General features: G+C 42.1%; 1 protein-coding gene across 10 annotated transcripts in view; it reads right to left on the bottom strand.

The window, feature by feature from the left end:
• The window catches only part of ANKIB1 (ankyrin repeat and IBR domain containing 1), a 160612-nt gene that overhangs the window by 59988 nt on the left and 76254 nt on the right, over positions 1-24370 (bottom strand). For 8 of the 10 annotated variants that reach the window (XM_039527120.1, XM_039527123.1, XM_039527118.1 and 5 more), the window contains 2 exons: positions 18965-19265; positions 10362-10544 (listed from right to left, as the gene is read on the bottom strand). In XM_039527120.1, the coding sequence (XP_039383054.1) occupies positions 10362-10544; positions 18965-19265 (484 nt within the window). Of the gene's footprint in view, positions 1-216; positions 341-9000; positions 9067-10361; positions 10545-18964; positions 19266-24370 lie in introns of those variants that run through there. The other 2 variants (XM_039527126.1, XM_039527127.1) reach the window with 2 other exon arrangements.

Below are 24370 nucleotides of genomic sequence, written 5' to 3'. Positions count from 1 at the left end.
CCCAGCTGGTGATATGGTTGAAGACAGGAAATTCAAATAATTCTTATTGGAAAAGTTAACTCATTAGGTAGCCACTAGAATTCTGGAGCCATTCAAAATCTACTTCTGAGGGATGAATAAGAAAAGAATGCTGGATCCAGGATTATCTGAAGTAAGATATTGCTTGGCCTGGCAAAAATGCAAACACAGGTAGCAGCTGGATGACTTTTTACTGACCTCATATGTGCTGAAGGCCATTGCCTTGGCATTATCCTGGGGGCAGGAATGCTGAAGACTTGGACAGAAAGGGAAGGTATAATTGGCTGGCGTCATACTGCAGGCCACATGAGGCAGCATGCACCTAGTCAGAAGTGGGAATGGAGGTAATTGATTGGTTGAGTGGTCTGAGCATACAGCTATAGGTGGCTGATCCATCGCAAGTACAGAAGTTCAACTGTGCAGTTTGGGCAGCAGTGGCCCCGGACATGACCGCCTTAAACGGGGAGAACCAGTTTCAATACCCCTGCTTGTTTCAGGGTGACATCTTCTCTTCTAGTGTTAGCAATAGGGTCAGGTGGAAAGGCAAAAAGGCAGCAACTCTGAGGTCACACTCCAGCTCCTATGGCCAAGATATGAGAGCTGCATCCTTACTCCTTAAAAATAACACAGGAAAAAATAAAGTCTATACTAAGTCTTATACTCCCATGCAGACACCATTGAGGAGAGAAGCAAGGGACTGAGAAAATGATATACTGGCCTTTTAAATAGTTTTTTTATAATTCACATTTACACTACAGTAAATAAGAGTCCATCTCACACACTGGACATCCACAATAAACTCTCAAAAAATACATCTAATAAACTAACTCCAGTATTTATCCACAAGCAGTAGGATCCATCAGCAACATAAACTAGCATCAATTGATGGGAGAGCCTGCTCTCCTTTCTGGTACGAGCCAATTCCCCAGACTAGTGTGAACAGAAGAAGTGGACTTAGAGCCCTGCCTCTTCTTTGTCCTCTTTTGGAAAGCATGATGAAAGTAGTTCCTGCATTTCCTTATGTAGGCTGCACAAACTGGGGAGAGTTTCCTTGTGCCTTCCTGTTGGTGCACACCTATGGTGCGACTAAGAACATTCTGAACCTTAATGGTCCCTGCTAAAGTAAATCTGGGTCATTTGCTTGACAGCATTCTAGAATTTGATTGACCTATTAAATTTCTTACAAAAAAAAGACAACTTATGAAAACATGTCAAATTGACAGGGATACAAACAGTTGGGTGCTCAAGTGATTACATTTGCACAGATATGCTCTAAAAAATTGGGACAATGACTAAACTCTCTGGACTTTATCTGAACTGTAGTTTGAATTATCACTGAAAGAATATAAATTAGCTTCATCAGCATGACAACCACCACCTTTTAAAGACAGAATCTATAAGGGAAAGATATTTCTTGATATCTGCAACATAAATGTATATTCAAGGAACTAACATTTCAATCTGAAGTGCACAATAGCGCTAAGTTATGTTTAATTGGTTGTTTCTATGTTGACCACTGGCACTTATCTCGTTTGAGTAGTAAGTGTTATACTATCTCAGTTGGAATGTTCCACACAAGCCCCAGAAAGGATTTTTAGATTCTCTGGTTTAAAGAATTTTAAGTTGCTCTTTAAAGCAATATGGGAAATATTCCTTACAATGGTGTTTTAAAAATAAATATATTTTGTTCACAAACTAATATATTAATCCATAAAAAAACATTAAGGAGACAAAGTTAAGCAGTCAGAAGTCTGGAAATGGTAATGGTAATGTTGTGCACACAGAAAATTTTAAATATTCCCTCTTTGACAAGATAATATGTTCTTTAATTATATGTACACATACTGTTTCTCAATGTAATTCAAAAACTGTTTTCTATGACCTCAGATGTATGTGTAGTTCATATCTGAATAACTCATATAGGCCCAGATCCAAAGCATATTGAAGTCAATGGAAAGACTCCCATGATTATAATGAACTTTGGATCAAACCTTAAGTGCACAGAAGAACTTCAACTCATTCCATCTGCAGAAGCCCTTAGATTATAATTGAGGTCTGTACTGAAAAACTTGCACTTTGTGTTTAACAAAGGGTACGTCTACAGTAAGAAATTAATTCGAACTTATTTTATGCAAATTTTCGGAAGCAATTTTATACATTCGGTGTTGTGTGTCCCCACTAAAGCGCGTGAATTCGGCGGAGTGCGTCCACAGTACCGAGGCTAGCATCGAATGTCTGAGCGGTGCACTGCGGTAGCTATCCCACAGTTCCCGCAGTCTCTGCCGCCCATTGGAATTGTGGGTTAAACTCCCAGTGCATGATGGGGCAAAAACATTCTCGTGGGTGTTTCTGGGTGTGCGCCGTCACTTGCTCCTCCTTCCATGAAAGCTACGGCAGACGCCAAACTACCAGCAGACGGTGCAGCACAGTGCACCGCCTGTCTCCTGGTACTATGAATCCACCTCACATGTTCTCTCGTCTATCTACTCTTTCATCTAACCATTTCCTGTCACTTTTCAGCCATCGTGAACAGAGCCGCACAGCTTCCACCGCTTTTTCCATGTTGTCGGTCATGGGCTCCCGTGGAAGCTACAGAAGGCAATAATTCCCCACCGTTTTTCGGCCATCGTGAACAGAGCCGCACAGCTTCTGCCGCAAACTCTGCTCTCCCACTCTTGCAGCTGTAATGAGCTTCCCGACTCTGTGAAAGCTACAGAAGACAACCATTTACCGCCTTTTATCGGCCATCTTGAACCAAACAGCTCATTTCGTGCCCTTTTTCCAGGATTACCTGTGCAGGCGCCATAGCGTGGCAAGCATGGAGCTCACTCAGATCTCCGTTGCAGTTTTGATCATTGTAAATACATTGCACATTATCCAGTACTATGTGCAGTACCTGCAAAACTGGGTGAGGAAGTGATTACAACGCAATTATTATACTGATGAGGACATGGACACAGACATTCCTAGAAGCACAGCATGTGGCAATTGGGAGACCATGGTAGAATAGGGCCTGGTTCATGCCATGGAACACCGATTCTGGGCCTGGGAAACAAGCAGACTGGTGGGACCGCATAGTGTTGCAGGTCTGGGATGATTCCCAGTGGCTGCAAAACTTTCATATGTGTAGGGCCACTTTCATGGAACTTTGTGACTTGCTGTCCCCTGCCCTGAAGCACAAAGACACCAAAATGAGAGCAGCCCTTACAGTTGAGAAGTGAGTGGCCATAGCACTGTGGAAGCTTACAATGCCTGACAGCTATAGGTCAGTAGGGAATCAGTTTGGAGTGGGCAAATCTACTGTGGGGGCTGCAGTGCTCCAAGTAGCCAATGCAATCATTGACCAGCTGCTATCAAGGGTAGTGACTTTGGGAAATGTAGACCATTGTGGATGGCTTTAATGAACTGGGGTTCCCTAACTGCGGTGGGGCGATAGACGGAACGCATATCCCTATCTTGGCACTGGCACACCGGAGCAGCCAGTACATAAACTGCAAGGGGTACTTTTCCCATGGGGCTGCAAGCACTGGTGAATCACAAGGGACATTTCACCGACATCTACATGGGATGGCCGGGAAAGGTGCATGACGCTCCCATCTTCAGGAACTCTGGTCTGTTTGAACAGCTGCTGGAAGGGACTTACTTCCCAGACCAGAAAATAACCGTTAGGGATGTTGAAATGCCTATAGTTATCCTTGGGGACCCAGCCTACCCCTTAATGCCATACCTCATGAAGCCGTACACAGGCACCCTGGACAGTAGTAAGGAGCAGTTCAACTATAGGCTGAGCAAGTGCAGAATGGTGGTAGAATGTGCTTTTGGACATTTGAAAGTGCACTAGCACAGCTTACTGGCTCAGTTAGATCTCAGCACAATCAATATTCCAATTGTAATTGCTGCTTGTTGTGTGCTCCACAATGATGGGGTGGGAGGTTGAGGCAAATCGCCGGTATCCAATTTCGCACAGCCAGACAACAGGGCAATTAGAAGAGCGCAGCAGGGCGCAATGCGCATCAGGGAAGCTTTGAAAGCCAGGCTAGGGTACGGTGTGACAGTTGTGTTTGTTTCTCTTGAAGTTACCCGCCCTCTATATCTATATCTATATCTGAAAGGAAATAAAGTCTAAATTGTTTAAAAACTGTTCTTTATTATTTGTTGCACAACACAGTGAGAGAAAGCTGAAGGCAGATTGCGGGCGGGAGGAGAGGGGGTTAGGAGGGTAGAGGAGGAGGGAAGGACAAGTCAAGAAACCAAATCAAAAGTTCGCATATGCCATCTTTCTGCTGCTTGGGTGATCCTCTGGGGTTGAGTGTGTGGGTCCCCGTAGCCTCCTCCCTTGTGTTCTTGGGCATCTGGCTGAGGAGGCTATGGAACTTGGGGAGGATGGAGGGCGGTTATACAGGGGCTGCAGCGGCGGTCTTTGGTCTTGCTGCCTTTCCCGCATTAGATCCACCATACAGCGGAGCATGTCTGTTTGCCCCCCACATGAGCTTGACCATAGTGTTCTGCCTGCTCTCATTGCGCGCGTCCCTCCTCTGTTCGTGTTCCTGTAATGCTTTACGGGACTCCGCAATTGTTTGCCTCCACGCATTCAGCTGGGCCCTATCAGTGCGGGAGGACTGTATGAGCTCGGCGAACATGTCTTCCTGAGTTCGTTTTCTGTGCCTTCTAATCTGGACCAGCCTCTGGGACGGAGTAGATAGGAGCCGCGTTGAAACATTTCATCTGCGGGAGGAGAAAAAGGGAGGGTAGTATTTTAAAAGATACATTTCAGAGAACAAAGGGGATACTTTGGTATGAGTAAGCCATCACACACAGCCAGGCAACAGAATTCAGCTTGCAGGCAGCCTAGGGGCACGCAGGGTTCTGCTTCTTCTACATTCATTTCAATGTTTGCAAATTGCTGGGACCCCTTTCCCATAGCAAGCAATGCCTGGTGGGTTTGCCATAAAGGAGGGCCTTTGGGATGATCACTTCACACAACACCCCCCACCCACGTGGCTCCAATGAGGCTCTGAGCAGGGATGAGCCCTTTAAACTATATGCGAACAGCCCAGCGTGGCTGGGTTTCCCCCCTGGCTCCCCACCGCATGGCTCCAATCAGGCTCTCACTCACCAGAAGTACCTTCTCCAGAGTCATGGTCCAGGAGCCTGCACTGGGAGTTGGGAGAGGCTATTAGCTCCAGTGTTAAGCATAGTTCCTGGCTGGGGGGGGGGAACACAGATTCCCCACTTGCCACCTGTGCACTGTCCTCCGCCTCCTCTTCGTCCTCCAATGACTCTTCCTCCTCGATCCATGCAACTCCCCCCTTGCAGGTGTCCACGGACAGTGGTGGGATAGTGGTGCATGCTGCTCACGGTAGAATGTATGGGGTTGTGACCCAGAGCGCCCGTTTGCCTCCCTGGCTTTTTGGTATGCTTGCCTGAGCTCCTTGATTTTTGTACAATACTGCTCTGTGTCCCTGGAGTAGCCTCTTTCCGTCATGGCCCTGGAGACATTAGCATATGTATTTGTGTTCCAACATGCGATGAAATCCAGTACCTCACGTTCGGACCATGCTGGAGCTCGTCTGCAAATCCAGGACTGCGTGATCTCTTGTGATGGTGGACTCTGCATGGTCGCCTGTGATGGTGGACTGTGCTGACGGTCACCTGTGCTGATGGTGACCAAACAGGAAATGAAATTCAAAAGTTCCCAGGGCTTTTCCTGCCCACCTGGCTAGTGCATCGGAGTTGAGAGTGTCGTCCAGAACGGTCACAAGGGAGCATTCTGGGATAGCTCCCGGAGACCAATAACATTGAATTGCGTCCACAATACCTTTAACCTGGGATTGTGATCTCAATTTAAGCGCTACTCCACTTGCCGAGGTGGAGTACAGAAATCGATTTAAAGAGCCCTTTAAATCAAAAAAGCCTGTTTGGTCACATGGATGGAATCATTTTTTTTTCAAATTAACTCGGCTAATTCCGAAATAACAGACTAGTGTCGACCAGGCAAAAGAGATCTCCAGACCTTTAAACTATACTGTAAATTTGGAATGTTCTATGTTCTGTCACTTCTTCAACCCATGGAATAACAGTTTTCCACCATCTTCAAGTCATCTTTCTGTATACTCCTCCTTCTACATACATACATACATACACACACACACACCCCCCTGAGCATGCACACCTCCCCTTTATTTTACCTCTAACATTCTGAGACAGATACAAAAAGCAAATATACCAATTCTTTTATTATCAAATTGCTACTTGAAACTACGTTAAAGTGTTTATTAATATCTTAGCATTTGCACTGAAGTTTTATTTTATCAGTTCATTTAAAATTAAAGTGATTTTTCTATTTTTAATATACTGTTAAAAATTAAGATAAAAATTCCTTTTTGTGCAATTAAGATGGTAACCAAGTGATGCCAAATTTACTTTATGTAATTATCATCCTTTTTGTAAATTGGGGCTATATATTTTCAAAAAATATATGATACTGCATCTACCACTCACGTGCACATATGTAATATATAGATTTGGAGATATTAAAGTCAGTTGTACTTTCGTCTTCTCTTCCTATTTAAAAATGATATTTCTATCTCCATGTACTAATTATAAGTGGGTTATTTTACGAGTGCAAACACATCTTTCACTTTCTTAAATATAAACACTAAAGTTGTGCTTATAATACTTGCTAAATGGCTTTCAACTGGAACTGAACAGATCCATTCCAAATATAAATTAAATATCTGAAGAAAATGATCGTTTTGTAATTGTGCAATATAAAGCTCTAAGTGTCTGGCAGAGAACTAAAACTATTCTGGATGATCTGCTCTGAATTTCTGCTTATTCCCAGGTGTTCCTTAGCATATACTGAATACATTGCAGCACGGGTTTAAAATGAAAATGCCTTTTACCTCCTGGGGCTATACTGCAAAGATTAACCTACTTCTATTTTAGGAATAAGCAGTGAACCAGGGAACTATGAATGTGAAACCATCAAAATTGATGCAAAAATAGTTAGTTAAAAAGATTAAATTCCAATGTATATTATTTGGGTTACTGCTAGCCTAAGTTCAACTTTAATAAATTTTGAGAGAGAAATATTTCTTATATTCTTACACGATACATATAGGCAATGTTTGCTCAAATTCTTTTATTGTGGGGTGTTTTAATTAATGAAATAAAAATGCGAAATTAGAGGCAAGGGAAATCTTTTGGAACTTTCCTCTGACCTGATTTCTATTTAAAAAACCAACACAGACATATCCCATTTTGACACTTTTTGCTTCACCTAACCACAATGATAACAGAACAGACTCTGGTCATAAAGTTGTGTGTCTCAGCATTTTACACAGAGACATAGTTCTTAAGTTTATACCTTGTTTTGTAAATGTTTAATATTCCTATTCTATATTGTGTTATGTAGGAACATATTTAATTAAAAAACTATTATGACCTTGCATTTGCTATACATTTTTTAATTGCAAACTCAGATTTAATCATTAAAAGGTGCCCTGTTAAAAAGGCAAAATTAAAATGGAAATGTCTCTTCAGAAGAACATGCATTTCAACCAGTACGAATGGAACACAAGATTCTAGAACGAACTCATGTTAAACAATTATTTCTATTAGAAACAGTTACATAGGAAATATTCTTGAGAAAAATATTCAAAGAAAGAAAACACTTGCAAAAGTTGTACAGTTACTACCGACTCCTGTCTTATTTAAAGGTGGAAAGCTTTTGTTCTGCCCCTCAGCAATTAGAAATGATGCATTCTTGTGACTTTTTTTAAGCTTTGCAAATTGTTTATTTTCTTCATTGCAAATGGTTCAATTCTAAATGTAAGCATTCCTTATAATTCCTTGATGACATATGAATATGAACAATGACATGAATTGGCTACAACCATTTGAAATTCAGATATTGTTACTATAATGCAAGAATACTTAACACTGCCCACAGGGGGATGGCAATAGGAACTGGGAATATAACAGTACCTTTCTGCCTTCTGTCAGCTAGCAGCAAGTACTCCCTTGCATTAAAGATGCTGCATAGATCTCAGTGCAGGTCTACTGGACTACATGAATAAGAGTGCTGATTTCGAGTTGTGCTGGGCACAGATAAAATGGCAGGATTGGTTAGGGAGCACTAAGATATTGTTGTACTCCCAGTTTTATTGCCATCTTCATCCAGGCAGGTTGTGTGGGAAGTGTCACCTTAACACTATAATTCATGGTTTTTCATAGTTTATATTTTGTTTTTTTTCTGGAAATGCTAACCTTCTTGTAAGAGATATGCAAAGGGGTTTTAAGTTGGTGAATGGGTTGCTTACAGATCCTCTCACTCACTGAGCCCTTCCTTGAGGAGGCTGAGCCAGAGCCTGAGCAATTTCCCTAAACCTCTGGTCTCAGTGCTGTGCAGTTGTGGCCTGCGCTAAGAAAGCCTGCTTATTCTCAGCTTCCACTCAGAGCTGAGTGCTTGTGGCATGCACTGAGCGAGTCTATTCCTAACCCCCTAATCTAGTTTCAGCACTGTGACCCCATGGCATACATTGAGCATTCCTGTTTTCAGTTACCACTTCAGTTCCTGTGCTGTGTGCCTGCTTCTGGAGCACTCAGAAAATTAAAAGCAGACCATCTGGGGAAAGGATTTTATTTTGGGAATTCTTGGCCAGATGATCCTTAATTTGCAGCCCACAATCTATTCTGGACTCTGATGTGGCATAGCTATTTTCAAGGCAATCTACTTACACACACAATTTTAGAACACTTTGAAAAGAAATATGTAAGGGAGCTGTATCACAGGAATGCTTGGACCAAATAATCCCAATTTTTCACCAGCATCTTTACCCTGGGCTCTCTTGGCAAAGAAATTTCCAGGCCAATCAGGCTCTGCATGTGCATTCTAGAGCATTTTGATAATTAAAAGTAGGTCACGAGTGGGCCTTTATATTAGAACCTCTCTGACTAAATGATCCCACAAAGTCTAACCTGGATCTTGATGTAGCACAGCTATTTCCAAGGCAATCTGCTTATGCAGGTGCATTTTGAAGCATTCTGAAAAATAAAAGCCTGTCATTTCGGAAACCTGACCAAATTACTCAAATTTACCCCACAAACTGTATCCAAGGTCTTTCAAACTGGCATACCAAATTCCAAGTTGATCTGACTTAGCCTGTGAATTTTAGAGCTCTTTTGAAAAGGTGCCATGAAACTGGCATGGTGTTCTACCCTTGCAGCTTTGCCTGCACTCCTTATCTTTCTCTTGTCAGTGATACACGGAACCACACAATCAACTCATTTTGGGAGAGAAGGGAATGGAGGGTGGGGGTCATCTTATAAATCCCTTAATCAAGCCACTCCAAGACTGCACTACTACCTCTTACCTGGGTCCCTCTACTAACAATCCAATGTTCAAGCTGATCTGGCTCTGCATGTGCATTTTAGAGCACTTTATTAAAAAGCAGGTCATGACTGGAAGGCAATTTTAAAATGAGAAACCCCTAACCAAAAAACATACCTAATTTACTCCAAAACCAAATTTCAATCTAAACTGAATGTGCCTACGAATTCTAGATCACTTTTAAAAATGGACATGAAAATTACATGCTTTCCTGCATCTGTACAAGATCTGGTTTACAGCAGTTCAAGGCACAACCCTCTAGAACCAGAAAGAAAAAATTAATATACACCTCTACCCCAATATAACGCTGTCCTCGGGAGTATTATGTCGAACTTGCTTTGATCCGCCGGAACATGCAGCCCCCCCGGAGCACTGCTTTACCGCGTTATATCCGAATTTGTGTTATATTGGGTCGCGTTATATCGGGGTAGAGGTGTATTTTGAAATATTTCAGTTTACAGCTGCTTCTTGGTGGTATTCGCTAGTTGAGATGAGGAAATATGCTGTGGATCCTTCTTATATCCCCCCCCCTCTCAATTTGGGACAGAAATCATAAGAAATTGAAACTTTTAGAAGTTGATTGTTTTTGGACGGCTTTATCTCCCAATTTACTTGACCAAATGACCTCAAATGTGCACCACTAACTCTACCCCTAGCTTTAATGTGGCACAGCAATTTTCAATGACAACCTGCATTGCGTATGTAATTCAGAGCTCTCTGAAATACTATGAACAGAAAGCTCTGTTCAATCTTAACTATGGAATCACTACTGCTCTTCTGCAGTGTGCTTAACTTTAAGCATGTGCATAGTGCCACTGAAATCAGTGGATCTAAAAGTGTGCCTAGAATTAAGCTCATGCTTAAGATATTTTTGCCTCTATCACAAAGTGTTGCTACATATGCAGATTTATAAAACCCATAAAGTACATAATTAAAAGTTTCACTTCACCTCTCTTTTGTCTAAAGCAGCATATTCAGCTTCAATGCTTTCAGCTTCAGGATCCCGTGAGAATACCATTTGAGATTCCAGGTTGAGGGCCAAGTCTTTATGGTGCTGCTTCTCAGCACAGTCACAGGGAGTATCTTTATTTTCATTTTCCGCAAATAAGTTTCCACCATGTTTTACCAGAAGCTAAAAGCAAAAATCAGAAGTCAACACCGATCAATTACTGACTCTAAAAGATGTCTAACATTAATAAACAGGGATCAAATATGGACTAGTATGTAAAGTATACAAAAGGAAGCTTGCATATTTGCAAAGGGATTATAGAATACATTCTTTATTAAGAAATAAAGTTAAAACACATGTTACAGAATGATTTCTATTAATTTTGACTGGTACCTGGGCATCAAGTGTGTCTTGGTTAGCCAGCTATACTGCAGTTTAATTTTTAAATTAACAAGTGATCACATCAGAAAATGGTAAATAAGCCCCACCCCACTTCTTGAAATTTTATAATGCAGCTTTTGTAAAATGCCTGTCACAAATCAAATTCAGAGAAAACTGATTTGCTTTGAAGTGGTGATAAAATGTTGTTTTACCCTTCAAACCTGAAGAATGGTAGTATTTATCTTGAAAAATATAAGGAGTGGAAAGGGAATCAAGATTACTTACTCTAGCTCTGCCCTTGCATGAGCTCTCCACCCCTTTACACTCCTCATTGCCTTCCCTCCAAAAGCATCACCAGAACTCAATATCTTCTCAATGGGAAACAAACCTTACAGTCACCAACTAGATTACCTCCCCTATTAGCCACTTCTTCAGCATGGTGCCAATTTTGGCTATATATCAAAAAATCCACACCTCCATTTACCTTCCTCTGACGCTTTCATGCATGAGGTGGGTAGGGTAGGATCCAGCACTTAAGAGATCCGTGACACAGTTGGAGTGCAGACAATGGGGTGGGTGGGTTCTGGGAGGCAGGTTGCATTGTCATGGACTATCACACATGAGTTACAATATCATTATTTTTCTAAGAGGCACATGTCATCTCAGGACAGCATGCAGAGATAAAGTTTCTTGACACCTTAAATGACTGCTTCTTGGAGCAGCTAGTCCTGGAACCCACACAAGAGGAAAGTCAATTCCTGATTTAGTCATAAGTGTAGCACAGGAACTGGTCCAAGAGGTGAATATAGCTGGGCCGCTTGGTAATAGTCACCATAATATAATTAAATTTAACATCCCTAACAGCCAAACCCGGTAACATTTAATTCCAGAAAGGGGGACTATAGAAAAACGAGGAAGTTAGTTCAACAGAAATGAAAAGATACAGTGCCAAAAATGAAATCCCTGCAAGCTGCATGGAAACTATTTAAAGACACTATAATAAAGGCTCAACTTAAATGTACACTCCAAATTAAATAACATAGTAAGAGAACCAAAGAAGTGCCACTGTGGCAAAAACAACAAAGTAAAAGAAGCAGCGAGAGGCAAAAAGGCATCCTTTAAAAAGTGGAAATTAAATCCCAGTGAGGAAAATAGAAAGGAGCATAAACTCTGGGAAATGAAGTGTAAAAATATAATTAGGAAGCCCAAAAAAGAATGTAAAGATCAGTTGACCAAAGAATAAAAAAGTAATAGGAAAAAAAAATGTTTAAGTACATAAGAAGCAGGAAGCCTGCTAAACAACCAGTGGGCCCACTGGATGATCAAGATGCTAAAGGAGCACTCAAAGATGATAAGGCCATTGCGGAGAAACTAAATGAAGGCTTTGCATCCATCTTCACAGCTGAGGATATGAGGGTGATTCCCAAACTGGAGCCATTTTTAGGTGTCAAATCTGAGGAACTGTCCCAGATTAAGATGTCATTAGAGGTGGTTTTGGAACAAATTGATAAATTAAACAGCAATAAATCACTAGGACCAGATGGTATTCACCCAAGAGTTCTGAAGGAACTCAAAGGTGAAATTGCAGAACTACTAACTGTGGTTTGCAATCTATTATTTAAATCAGCTTCTGTACCAAATGACCGGAGGATAGCTAATGTGACGCCAATTTTTAAAAAAAGGCTCTAAAGGGATCCTGGCAATTACACTGGTCTACGATTTTTGAGAAGTCGTCTGCTTCAGAGATAAAATGTGCTATTTATTATGTATTTTGATGTGCTGAATTCAAATATGACAATTAAAACAACTGATTGGCTACCGTTTCTAAGATATTTAAGTTTTTACATTTTATATCTATGTACCGGTATATTGTGTAGATAGTAGAGTTTTAATCATAAATTGTAAACCTAGGTCTTTTCATGTGTTTATGGTTGCTTTACATGATAAACAGGACAGGTGAAATATTATGTAACACTTTAAAAATCAGCAAAAGGGTTATATAAATAACATTTATTATGAAACAAAAGGCAAAAAACTATTATGTACATAGTTTAGTCCTATTCACTGTCTACTCGGCGCTTCTTGGCTTGTCTCTTGTATTCATTAAATGGAGCATCTCTTGTCACTATCCAGCAATAGTCCGCAAGCATTGATGGGCTCCATTTGCCCTGATAGCGTTTCTCCATTGTTGCAATGTCCTGGTGAAATCGCTCGCCGTGCTCGTCGCTCACTGCTCCGCAGTTCGGTGGAAAAAAATCTAGATGAGAGTGCAAAAAATGCATCTTTAGTGACATGTTGCAACCAAGGCTTTTGTATGCCTTGAGGAGGTTTTCCACCAACAACCTGTAGTTGTCTTCCTTGTTGTTTCTGAGAAAATTTATTGCCACTAACTGGAAGGCTTTCCATGCCGTCTTTTCCGTGTCACGCAGTGCATGGTCAAATGCATCATCTCGAAGAAGTTCACGAATCTGAGGACCAACAAAGACACCTTCCTTTATCTTAGCTTCACTTAACCTTGGAAATTTTCCATGGAGGTACTTGAAAGCTGCTTGTGTTTTGTCAATGGCCTTGACAAAGTTCTTCATCAGACCCAGCTTGATGTGTAAGGGTGGTAACAAAATCTTCCTTGATTCAACAAGTGGTGGATGCTGAACACTTTTCTTCCCAGGCTCCAATGACTGTCGGAGTGGCCAATTTTTCTTGATGTAGTGGGAATCTCTTGCACGACTATCCCATTCGCAGAGAAAACAGCAGTACTTTGTGTATCCAGTCTGCAGACCAAGCAAGAGAGCAACAACCTTCAAATCGCCACAAAGCTGCCACTGTTGTTGGTCATAGTTTACGCACCTCAAAAGTTGTTTCATGTTGTCATAGGTTTCCTTCATATGGACTGCATGACCAACTGGAATTGATGGCAAAACATTGCCATTATGCAGTAAAACAACTTTAAGACTCGTCTTCGATGAATCAATGAACAGTCTCCACTCATCTGGATCGTGAACGATGTTGAGGGCTGCCATCACACCATCGATGTTGTTGCAGGCTACAAGATCACCTTCCATGAAGAAGAATGGGACAAGATCCTTTTGACGGTCACGGAACATGGAAACCCTAACATCACCTGCCAGGAGATTCCACTGCTGTAGTCTGGAGCCCAACAGCTCTGCCTTACTCTTGGGTAGTTCCAAATCCCTGACAAGGTCATTCAGTTCACCTTGTGTTATGAGGTGTGGTTCAGAGGAGGAGGATGGGAGAAAATGTGGGTCCTGTGACATTGATGGTTCAGGACCAGAAGTTTCATCCTCTTCCTCGTCTGACTCAAGTGAGAATGATTCTGGTGCATCAGGAACCGGCAGTCCTTCTCCGTGGGGTACTGGGCGTATAGCTGATGGAATGTTTGGATAATGCACAGTCCACTTTTTCTTCTTTGACACACCTTTCCCAACTGGAGGCACCATGCAGAAGTAACAATTGCTGGTATGATCTGTTGGCTCTCTCCAAATCATTGGCACTGCAAAAGGCATAGATTTCCTTTTCCTGTTCAACCACTGGCGAAGATTTGTTGCATAAGTGTTGCAGCATATATGTGGGGCCCACCTCTTGTCCTGATCTCCAATTTTGCAGCCAAAATAAAGGTGATAGGCTCTCTTAACCATAGTGGTTATACTGTGCTTTTGTGATGCAAAAGTCACTTCACCACAAATACAGCAGAAGTTATCTGCACTGTTCACACAAGTACGAGGCATCTCTGCTCGCTTTGGCTAAACAGAAAAACTAGAGCCAATGAACAATTTTAAGCATCATTTTCGTTCTCAGTGACCCAGAATTAGTAAAGTTTGACTACATTTATTTCAGAAGCATTTTGGCTGTAGAGCAGTGAAAAAGGGAAGAAGGAGAATCTGGGGAACTACAGACCGGTCAGCCTCACCTCAGTCCCTGGAAAAAATCATGAAGCAGGCCCTCAAGGAATCCATTTTGAAGCACTTGGAGGAGAGGAAGGTGATCAGGAACAGTCAACATGGATTCACCAAGGGCAAGTGATGCTTGACCAACCTGATTGCCTTCTATGATGAGATAACTGTGGGTAGGGGAGGATCAACTCCTCTGCCATGTGGCCGGGGTCCATGGAGCACCCATCGAGATGGCTGAGGTACCTGGTGAAATGTGTGGGGTCCGCAGGACACTGTCAGAGCATGTGGTGTCATGTGCATCAGTGAGCATTCTGGAGGTTTCAGTACTGGGTTTGCCATCGAATCCCATTTGGTTTGCTTTTCCCTCCAGCCCGGGAGACTTCAGCGCCAGCCTGGCAGGATCCATTCACGATGTCTCACCCAACCTGGCATGGCGCGGCTCAGGGAGGGAATCCTGAACTTATGCGCAGTCCTCTGAGGGGACCTGCTCTTGTGACTGAGAATGTTTTTTGCTCTCATGCCAGGACTTGTCCTTGTCCTTCGGTATCAACGGTTCTGCACTGTAAGCGGTGCTCAGAGAGGTGCTCGCCGTAAGCATTGGCCTGCTAAACCCAGAGTTGTGAGTTCAATCCTTGAGGGGGCCATTTAGGGATTTAGTTGGGGATTGGTCCTGCTTTGAGCAGGGGGTTGGACTAGATGACCTCTTGAGGTCCCTTCCAACCCTGATATTCTATTCCAAGTCGCGGCTACTGCACAGGGAGTCCTCCCGGGCCGGGATCCAAGTGTGCTTGGGGTCACATAGCCTCTTCCATGAGATGCTTACGGAGATAGAGTTCCCAGGCTTCCCTGGTCCTGGGCACGAAGGACTTTCAGATAACAGCAGCGCACATCTCAGCACAGTGAGCTAAGCACTGTGGAATGTCGCTGCTGCTGCAACATTGTCAAGGCTGCTAAGCTATTACAGCTGCTCAGTGCTTCCGTTCTTGGATCTCTGGCATTATCAGCGTGAGCAGAGAGCACAGTCTGCTAATTCAGCAGACCTCAATGTTACTCAAGAAAGACTGCAAGCTCAGTTCAGTGGCAAAGGCACTCAGCCAAGTTTATTGTTGACGAAACATGATACTAGTGTCCTGGCTCCATGGGTACAGGTACACTAATAAATGTATGCCTGTGACAATGGTACCAGGTCAGCCAGCACACCGGGATGCTGCCCCTTAAGCTGGACATAGGTGCCCCTCCTATGACTTCTCCTTTTATACACTGATACAAGTAAGTTACGTATTACGCTCCTGATGTGGTTAGTTACCAACCCTACACCTTGTACCTGCTAGTTCAAACAAAACATCCTTATCCATTAGCCTGTTGTCCCATCCTTATCTTACAAGAGGTTGGTGTCTTCCTGTACTATCTCTTAAGAATGTGTTTATGTATTTACTTGAGAACCTGGATGTTCTTGTACCATTCTCTCTGGTCAGGAATATGCAGGCCTACTCAGTGTGAACAAAAGGCTGTGAACCAGTTAGTTATGCCTAGGGCTCCAGCAAGGCCTACGTACACCTCGCCCAGACAGTAGAGGTACTACTGGTGCTCATCGGTCACAGAGAAGGAGTGCAGCAGGAGGCACGGTTTTTGAAGCCCAGGATCCTGGGTATAGTCCCTGGTTGGGGTGGAATCCCCAGGCTGGGGAAAGACTAACAACACTTCTAGTATACTAGAACTGCTAAAAACTATGTACACGTATATAAATGGAGAAATAACTCTCTTAGTGAGCTAAGAGCAAAAGGAACAAGAGATTCTGGACTCAGTGCCACTTACTTTCAAGTGAAGCACTGGAAAACGGGTCCTTGGGCTTCCCAGCTCAAGGCTCTGCTCTCAAGCTCATGCCTGGAGGGCTGCTGCTTGTCAGCTGGGGCCAACATATAGTGGATTTCCCTGGCTCAGATCAGAGTGAGGTCTGATAGCCTTCTGGGTGTTTCCTCAACTAAAGCTGATGAGCTTAACATGTTCGGGGGAAAACGAGTGAAAGATGCGGCACTTCGCAGAAATACGCATCTTACCCAAACAGTAGATGTTGGGGGTCATCTCTCACATGGAAAGAACAATGGCAAGAGACCCAATTCTTGAACTCTGGGCATAGATCCAGACTATGAGCAGGACTTCCCAGCAAAGGGAAAAACAAGATATATAAACTATATTATAAAAAAATAACTATGCTAGCCTAAAAACTACTTGTGATATCTATTTACAGACTATAAAAAAGAAGCTGGAGAAATCTGTAGACAGAGGATTCCAACTCAGGCCATGCAGTGGTAACAAGGAACTGGGGAGGCATCAGCCTGCAGTCTCTTATACCTTTGGTCTGGAGTACGAAGATATTGACTGCATATATGCTGGCCAATGGACACAGCTTGTTAAGAATCTCTGGGACTCAGGTGCATGGTGTGCATGCATTCCCACATACAGAGTGCACATAGGCACCAGCACTCAAAGAACTGGTGGTATAGACCAACTTTTCTGTGTATTGTTAGATGCTCCCAAGGAGAGGAAACAGAACAGGATTGAGATACCAACCTAGTCATTCGGTCAAATGTGAGAGGAATGTGGGCCCCATACCCAAAGGAAAGAAACAAAGAATTTGGCATTAGTCAGTGTGGGCACAGGGAAAGATCAAAGACCTTTAGAGAGCTAGGCACAGTTACCTCCTCCTCCTATATATTACATGTACATTTTGTTGTACTGTACAATAATGCTCAAAAATCAGATGGTTGTGAAAACGAGAGCCATGCTGGGGAAGGCAAGCTGGTAGAATTGTGAGTGACTAAAAATCCACTGTGGTCAGAGCCCATCAGGCTGTCAGACCAAGGGAGTTGAAAGGAGAGAATAACTGAAGAGCTCACAATCTCTTTCTTTCCATCATATCAAAGATTTACTGCATGTACCAAACTAAGAAAAGACTGAAAGCTGAAACAGGGCTAACAGGCAGTATCAGAATGAAACTGGAATACAATCAGAGACCTAAGCACTATTAAATCACCTGAAGGCACTCAATTAAGTGGAATTACTAGTCCAATTACACAGCAGACATTGCCATTTAGAATCAGGTTTAAATTGATTCCTTTGCAGACTTCCCACTTAAGCAGAATTCCCAGTAAAGGCTTGGTCTACACTACATACTTACTTTGGTATAACTATGTCACTCAGAGGTGTGAAAAATCCACATCTCTGAGTGATGGTTATATTGACCTTAACCCCAGATAGACAGAGCTATGACACAAGGAAGTATTTTTTCATTCAACGCACTGTCAACTTCTGGAACTCCTTGCCAGAGGGTGCTGTGAAGGCCAATACTATAACAGGGTTCAAAAGGGAGCTAGATAGATTCATGGAAGATAGGTCCATCAATGGCTATTAGCAGGAATGGTGTCCCTAAACTCTGTTTGCCAGAAGCTGGGATTGGGTGACAGGGCATGGGTCACTTGATGATAACCTGTCTGTTCATTCCCTTTGAGGCACCTGCCATTGGCCACTGTCAGAGGACAGGATACTACGCTTGATGGACCTTTGGTCTGATCCAGTATTGCTGTTCTTATGTAACATAGCTACTGCATCTCATGGAGGTGGAGTTATTAAGCCAATGGGAGAGCTCTCTCCTGTTGGCATAGAGCATTTTCGCCAGATGTGCTACAGCTGTAGTGTAGACCTGTCTTAAGAGTGCCCAGAATAAGTGGCAGATACTGTATAGAATTTTCACATACATTAGAATTTGTTCTCATTGGTAAACTGTAGTTATGCTAACACAGAGAGTAGAGTTCATTCTTCAATCAGCAGGTGGACACTATGGGCTACACATGTATAAGGTATTCTTGAAGCAGGGGGTGAGTAGTTAAAACTCCTCCAGTCACAGCTGTTTTCCCATATTGAGCAGGGTAAACAAGCTTCTAAAATTTGGCTCAGGTAGCTATTTATTCCATTTTTCTCTTACATATTTCTCTAGCATTAAATTACTTTAATTATTATTAATAACTAGTATGGTTCTTCCTCACACTATATGGTTTATCTTATAAAGTTAATTTAATAAGTATATGTAGTTTGGTTTTCCTTTGATCTCTTCTCAGTTTGTGTGGCTACCTGATAGTTTACTGTTCTGTTCTTTCAGATTTACAAATGTAGCATTCTAAATGGACTTTTCCCAATCTTTGTAATTCTTAAGTTTGTATTAAAAATGTTTTATTTGTGTAATAGCCTTGTTGAATACATATATAAATACCACAATATAACCACAAATCTGTATATTTATATCTGTTTTTTTACCTCTACACAGGTTTTCATCCCTGAGGCAGCAGCATAATGCAAAGGTGTATTTTTTTTGTTATCAACCGCATCAATAGCTGCTCTTTCATATTCTCCTTGGTCAAGCTTTGCTCCTTTCCATTTTAGGATCATTTGCAGACAATCTGCTCTTCTGATGTCATCTTCAGAGGGTCGTGCCAAGCGAGGATGGAGAGCTCCCTCAGCTATCATAATTTGCGGTCCCATACACAGCAAGTGCATAGATGTCTCATTGTGCACATTTCGTTTATTCGGGTTTCCATCTCTAACAAAAAGAAAAGTCCTACATGGAAAAATGAAGAAAAATAATCAGTATATAATGTAATTTATTATTTTGATACAGTAAGTTAAAGCAGAGAAGTTCCATTATGGCTGCTACTCTTTTCTAGCCAAGATTTTGATTTATCTAATTCAGTGATAAATTAAAAATATTTCACAGGTGTGAACAGCTGGTTATGATCTTAGTCTCTTGAGTTGTGCTGCTAAAATATGGAAGTAAAATTTAAAATATTATTAATCGCTCATTTGTGTGGTTCTCCTGGGTTGCTTTTCCAAAGCCCCAAAATTGCTTTGATCTTCCTTTCCATGGAAGAAGGCTGGATGTAACTCACTCCAGAGTTCATGGATCCTGCTCTGAATGCTGACTTGTAGTAGTTCATTCAAGAGAAAGTTGAGGGGTGTTTCTTCCCTCCAGGCACAATTACTCCCAACCCTTGTCTATTACCCTTGGAAGTGAGTAACTGTCAAAATCAGCCATAAACTCTAATCTCAGAGTAGCAGTAAACGACAGCATCACCAAAACACCCCTGGATAGTGTATTTTACTCACAATGCAAGAAAAAAAAATCTTCTGTGCAATAAATACAACTGATACACGAAGAAACAGAAGATTCAGAAATACATATTAAAATTCATATCTTAGCAGAATTTGTAAATATTCTGACATGGATCACTTCTATTTATCGACTTATTGTTTTAATACTGATATAACTCATGATTTGCAAAGGCATGCTGACAGTTACAGGCAGACTTTTCCACCTTTAAAATGTAGTCAGTGTTTTTTATCAAAATTTCTTCTTATTTTTTCCCCCACCAGGCACTAACTCATTCAAGACAAGGGTACCAATGATTTTCTTTCTTTAAAGTATTTCATAAGTATTTTAAAATTAAGATAGTTTTTTTCTACTAGCAGTGCAAGAATGGAGAAAAGTTTCTTCCACAATATGTAAAGTTTTACAATCAGAGGTCTCAGTAATGAGCCCCTCCCTGCTCCAAGGAATGAGTTGCTTAAGTAGGAGCAGCCAGTCTGGTACTCCCTCTCCCAAGGAAATGAGTGGGAAGGGGATAGAGTCAGGAGTGGGCAGAGCCTGGTTTCTGTCCTGCCCCCAATGCAAAAATCTCATGCCCCAGAGCCAGTCCAGATGGGGAAAGTAATCTGCACCAGTGAAAAGGTGCAGCTTTCTTCTCCTCTGAGGCTATGGGAAAGCAACTGATTGTGATTCCTGGAGTCACAATCTGGTTCCTGCCCAGCTTTACATTGCCCCTTACACAGGCAGGATTATAAAATTACAATCCAGTTTTGAGAGAAGAGAATTAGGGCATGTTACACCAGTACAATGGGGTCCCAACTTGATTGGGCCCTTGGGCTCTACTAGAAAAATAATTATCTGTAAGGGAGGGCAAGCAATTGGCAATTTGTGGGAGGGAGAAAATGGGGTCTTTGTAAGTGGCTGGTAGGATTCTGCAGCAGGGTAGTGAATTCAAGGGAAAAGAAAGATAATAGCAGGGAATGGCATGTGAAGCAGAATCAAGGACTTTGCATGAAGCTAAGCAGGATGGATCAGCTGGGAGGAGCTAGGAGATGGACCAGGGATTTTGCATGCATTTGAAAAAGTAATTTGCAGAGATACAACTGCTCCAACCCCAGCCACATGCAAAATCAGCCAAACTCTCTGTCCACTCATATTCCAGCTGCTCCTTGCTTTAATGTGAAGTCCTTCGGACTCCCTCCTCACTCATCTCACAGCTTGTGAGAACCAAAAGGACCCAAAATACAGTGATATTTAATTTGTAACTGTATTTTGGAATTTCACTGAAGACATGTAAGGGCAGCAGCAAGGGAGATTTAGGTTGGACATTACAGGGTGGTTAAACACTGGAATAAATTGCCTAGGGAGGTTGTGGAATCTCCATCTCTGGAGATATTTAAGAGTAGGTTAGATAAATGTCCATCAGGGATGGTCTAGACAGTATTTGGTCCTGCCATGAGGGCAGGGGACGGGACTCAATGACCTCTTGAGGTCCCTTCCAGTTCTAGAGTCTATGAATCTATGAAAAAATAACCCGAAAGCCAGTTAAAAAGTAGTTCCCAGTCCCTTTCAGCCACCAGCCTTATTGGCCACGAGCCTTATAAGAAAAATGGAGAGATTGAATTTTTTTTTAAAAAGTGCTCTTAGTATAAAATGTCACCTTTTCAAATATGGCAGACTATCTGCTTTTTCATTTTACTCATATTTACTTCAGTCTTTCTTTTCCAAAGAGCATCTGTTGTGACGCTGGCAGACCAGGTCAGATCAGGGTCACAGGCTAATTTGGTTGTATTAATATAGACCTAGGTGAGTAATGTATAAGTATGTATTCAGATGTTTAAACTTCATGAAAACTAGTGAAATATTATTTGTACTGTTTTCACTTATCTGTTCCTGTTATAATGTAATAGCAAACAGTTGCATCGTGTAACTAAATAACCCACAAAAGAAACTTTGTGAAATGCTAATGAAGGACTTTATCAGAAAAGATGCTAATTCCAAAGCAAAAGGCATCGTGATGACGACCAGGGTCAAAAGGAAAAGTCCATGTGAGCAGAGACACTGTCAGCTTGTCTTCTGTCAGAAGAAGATATAAAAATGGATTAAAAGAAAGATCGTTCATCTCCGGCCTCTTTGGACTCTTACAGGGAACGTACCATATGCAAAGCAGAGATCCCCAGAGACAATCTCGGTACCCTGAAAGACTTTTGGGAAACTGCAGTTCATTACATCACTGCCACCAATTGGAGTTATGAACTGTGATTCACCTATATATATATTTTATCTGCTTCAACCTCTCAATAACTCTCATTCTTTTTTCTTTTAGCTAATAAATCTTTAGTTAGTTTACTATAGAATTGGCTGCCAGCATTTGCCTTTGGTGTAAGATCTGGAGTACCAATTGATCTGGGGTAACTGGTTTCTTGGGACCGGGAGAAATCTGATGTGCTGTGATTTTTGGTTAAAGTGACCATTATCACAAAGTTCAGTTTGTCTGGGTGGCGAGACAGGCTGCAGAATATAAGGGGACTGTCTGCAACTCCATGGTATGACTGGTATGGTGATCCAGGAATTCACATTTGTTAAAGGCTTGATGAAATCTAATTATAGAAGACTCCATCAGTTTGGGGTATCTGCCCTGTTCTTGACAGTCTGCCCTGAGGTAGGCACTCACAGTTGTGAGTCACTCCAGACAGCGTGACATGTGCATTCAATGTTTTCAAGGGAGATAGACTTTACATTCTTCTAGCAAATTTAGGATGATAGTTTAGTAATTCTATCAACCTTAAAAAAAATTATGCAGAGGGCTCCTCCATCAGGAGTTGCTTCAGCCTGAAGTCCCTTTCCTTTTCTGTCCTTGGGAGGAACCCGCTGCAGATCTTGCAACGATTTGTTTGATGCGCCTCCCCCAGACACTGGAGGCAGGAGTCATGGGGTTCGCCCATTGGCATGAACTTGTGGTAGGTCCCACATGGTTTAAACCCTTGGGATCGAGGCATGCACCGAACTGCAAGAGGGGAGACAAACGGGGGGGGGGGGGAGCCCCAATTCTAGCTAACTAACTTACACTAACTTAATAAATATTTACAGAAAGCTCAAAGTTCAATCACTAGGGGAAGCACTTGCCAAGGCAAGCAAGACACACAGCTCCAATGATCATCACTGGCGGTAAGAAGGAACTGAAGACGCGGCGGGTCAGCAGGGACCTATATTCACTTCCATGAAAACATGGCCCCATTTATTATGGAGAGCAAATAAAAACAGTTTAAATAATAAGTGCTTTGGATGGAAGCCATCAAGGTAGTTATGAGAGACTGAGACCAAAGTTTTTAGAAAAGACCCTCCAGTGATTGATTTCTAAATGTTTAGTTTTCAGCTAACATACTTAGTACTAATTGCTTTGTTGAGGAGGACCAAGGAGGACCTCATTGATATATATGAATTAACAGAATGGCTTTTACACATTTTCTCCTTCAGTAATTTTTAAATTGATAAGCAGTAAAATGATGAGATATTTTGAATCATATATCTTTAGTCAGACTAGTTCAGCACTAATGAATAACTACTTCTTTTAACCAAGTGCTGATTTGGAAACAGATGTCTTTTTCAAACAAATACGCATTACTATAGTGCAGTGATTCTCAAACTTCCGTACTGGTGACCCCTTTCAAATAGCAAGCTTCTGAGTCCGACCCCCACTTAAATATATAAAAATTTGTTTTTAATTTATGAAAGCAGCAAAGAGTCCTGTGGCACCTTATAGACTAACAGACGTTTTGGAGCATGAGCTTTCATGCATCCGACAAAGTGAGTATTCAACCACGAAAGCTCATGCTCCAAAACGTCTGTTAGTCTATAAGGTGCCACAGGACTCTTTGCTGCTTTTACAGATCCAGACTAACATGGCTACCCCTCTGATACTTTTTAATTTATAACACCATTATAAATGCTGGATACAAAGCAGGGCTTGGGGTGGAGGCAGACAGCTCGCAACCCCCCATGTAATGGGGTCAGGACCCCCTGTGGAGTCCCGACCCCCAGTTTCAGAACCCCTGCTATAGTGGTAATAATATACATATGGTGGCAGTGAGTGAATGTGGGTTCTATGACAGTGTGAATTGCCATGTGTGCCAACAGCAGTGAAGCAAGGACTGTAGAAGGGAAAAGCACAGTGAAAAATATCAGTCTTTTGGGGAAAGGAAAGGCAAAAAGAACAACTGGGAAAATGATTTATGAACAGCTGAAGAAAGGTCAATTACTTGAGCTAAGTGGAGAGAGGCAGCTCAACACTGATGAGCAGACAAACATACAGCTAGTAGACTTGCTGTACAGTCATGTCCAGAAGAGGAATGATGGTCCAGGTTTGCAAGGAACAGCCAGCCCACTGGGTAAAGGGTCCAGGAGGCAGGACAAATCTTGGAGCTGACTGCCAGGGAGGGAAGCTGGAAAGAAGCTGACAGAGGCAGAATCCATATTCCACTGGAATTGAAGACATGATTGCAACAGGCATTGTGGACGGATCGACAAAGCAGGAGAAGCTACAGCTGGAGAGAGACAGTGTGTATCTGGAAACGCAATTG

The sequence above is a fragment of the Mauremys reevesii genome, linkage group 2, assembly GCF_016161935.1.
Source record: "Mauremys reevesii isolate NIE-2019 linkage group 2, ASM1616193v1, whole genome shotgun sequence".
Classification (NCBI taxonomy): Eukaryota; Metazoa; Chordata; order Testudines; family Geoemydidae; genus Mauremys; species Mauremys reevesii.
This window is presented reverse-complemented; position numbering and strand designations above follow the sequence as displayed.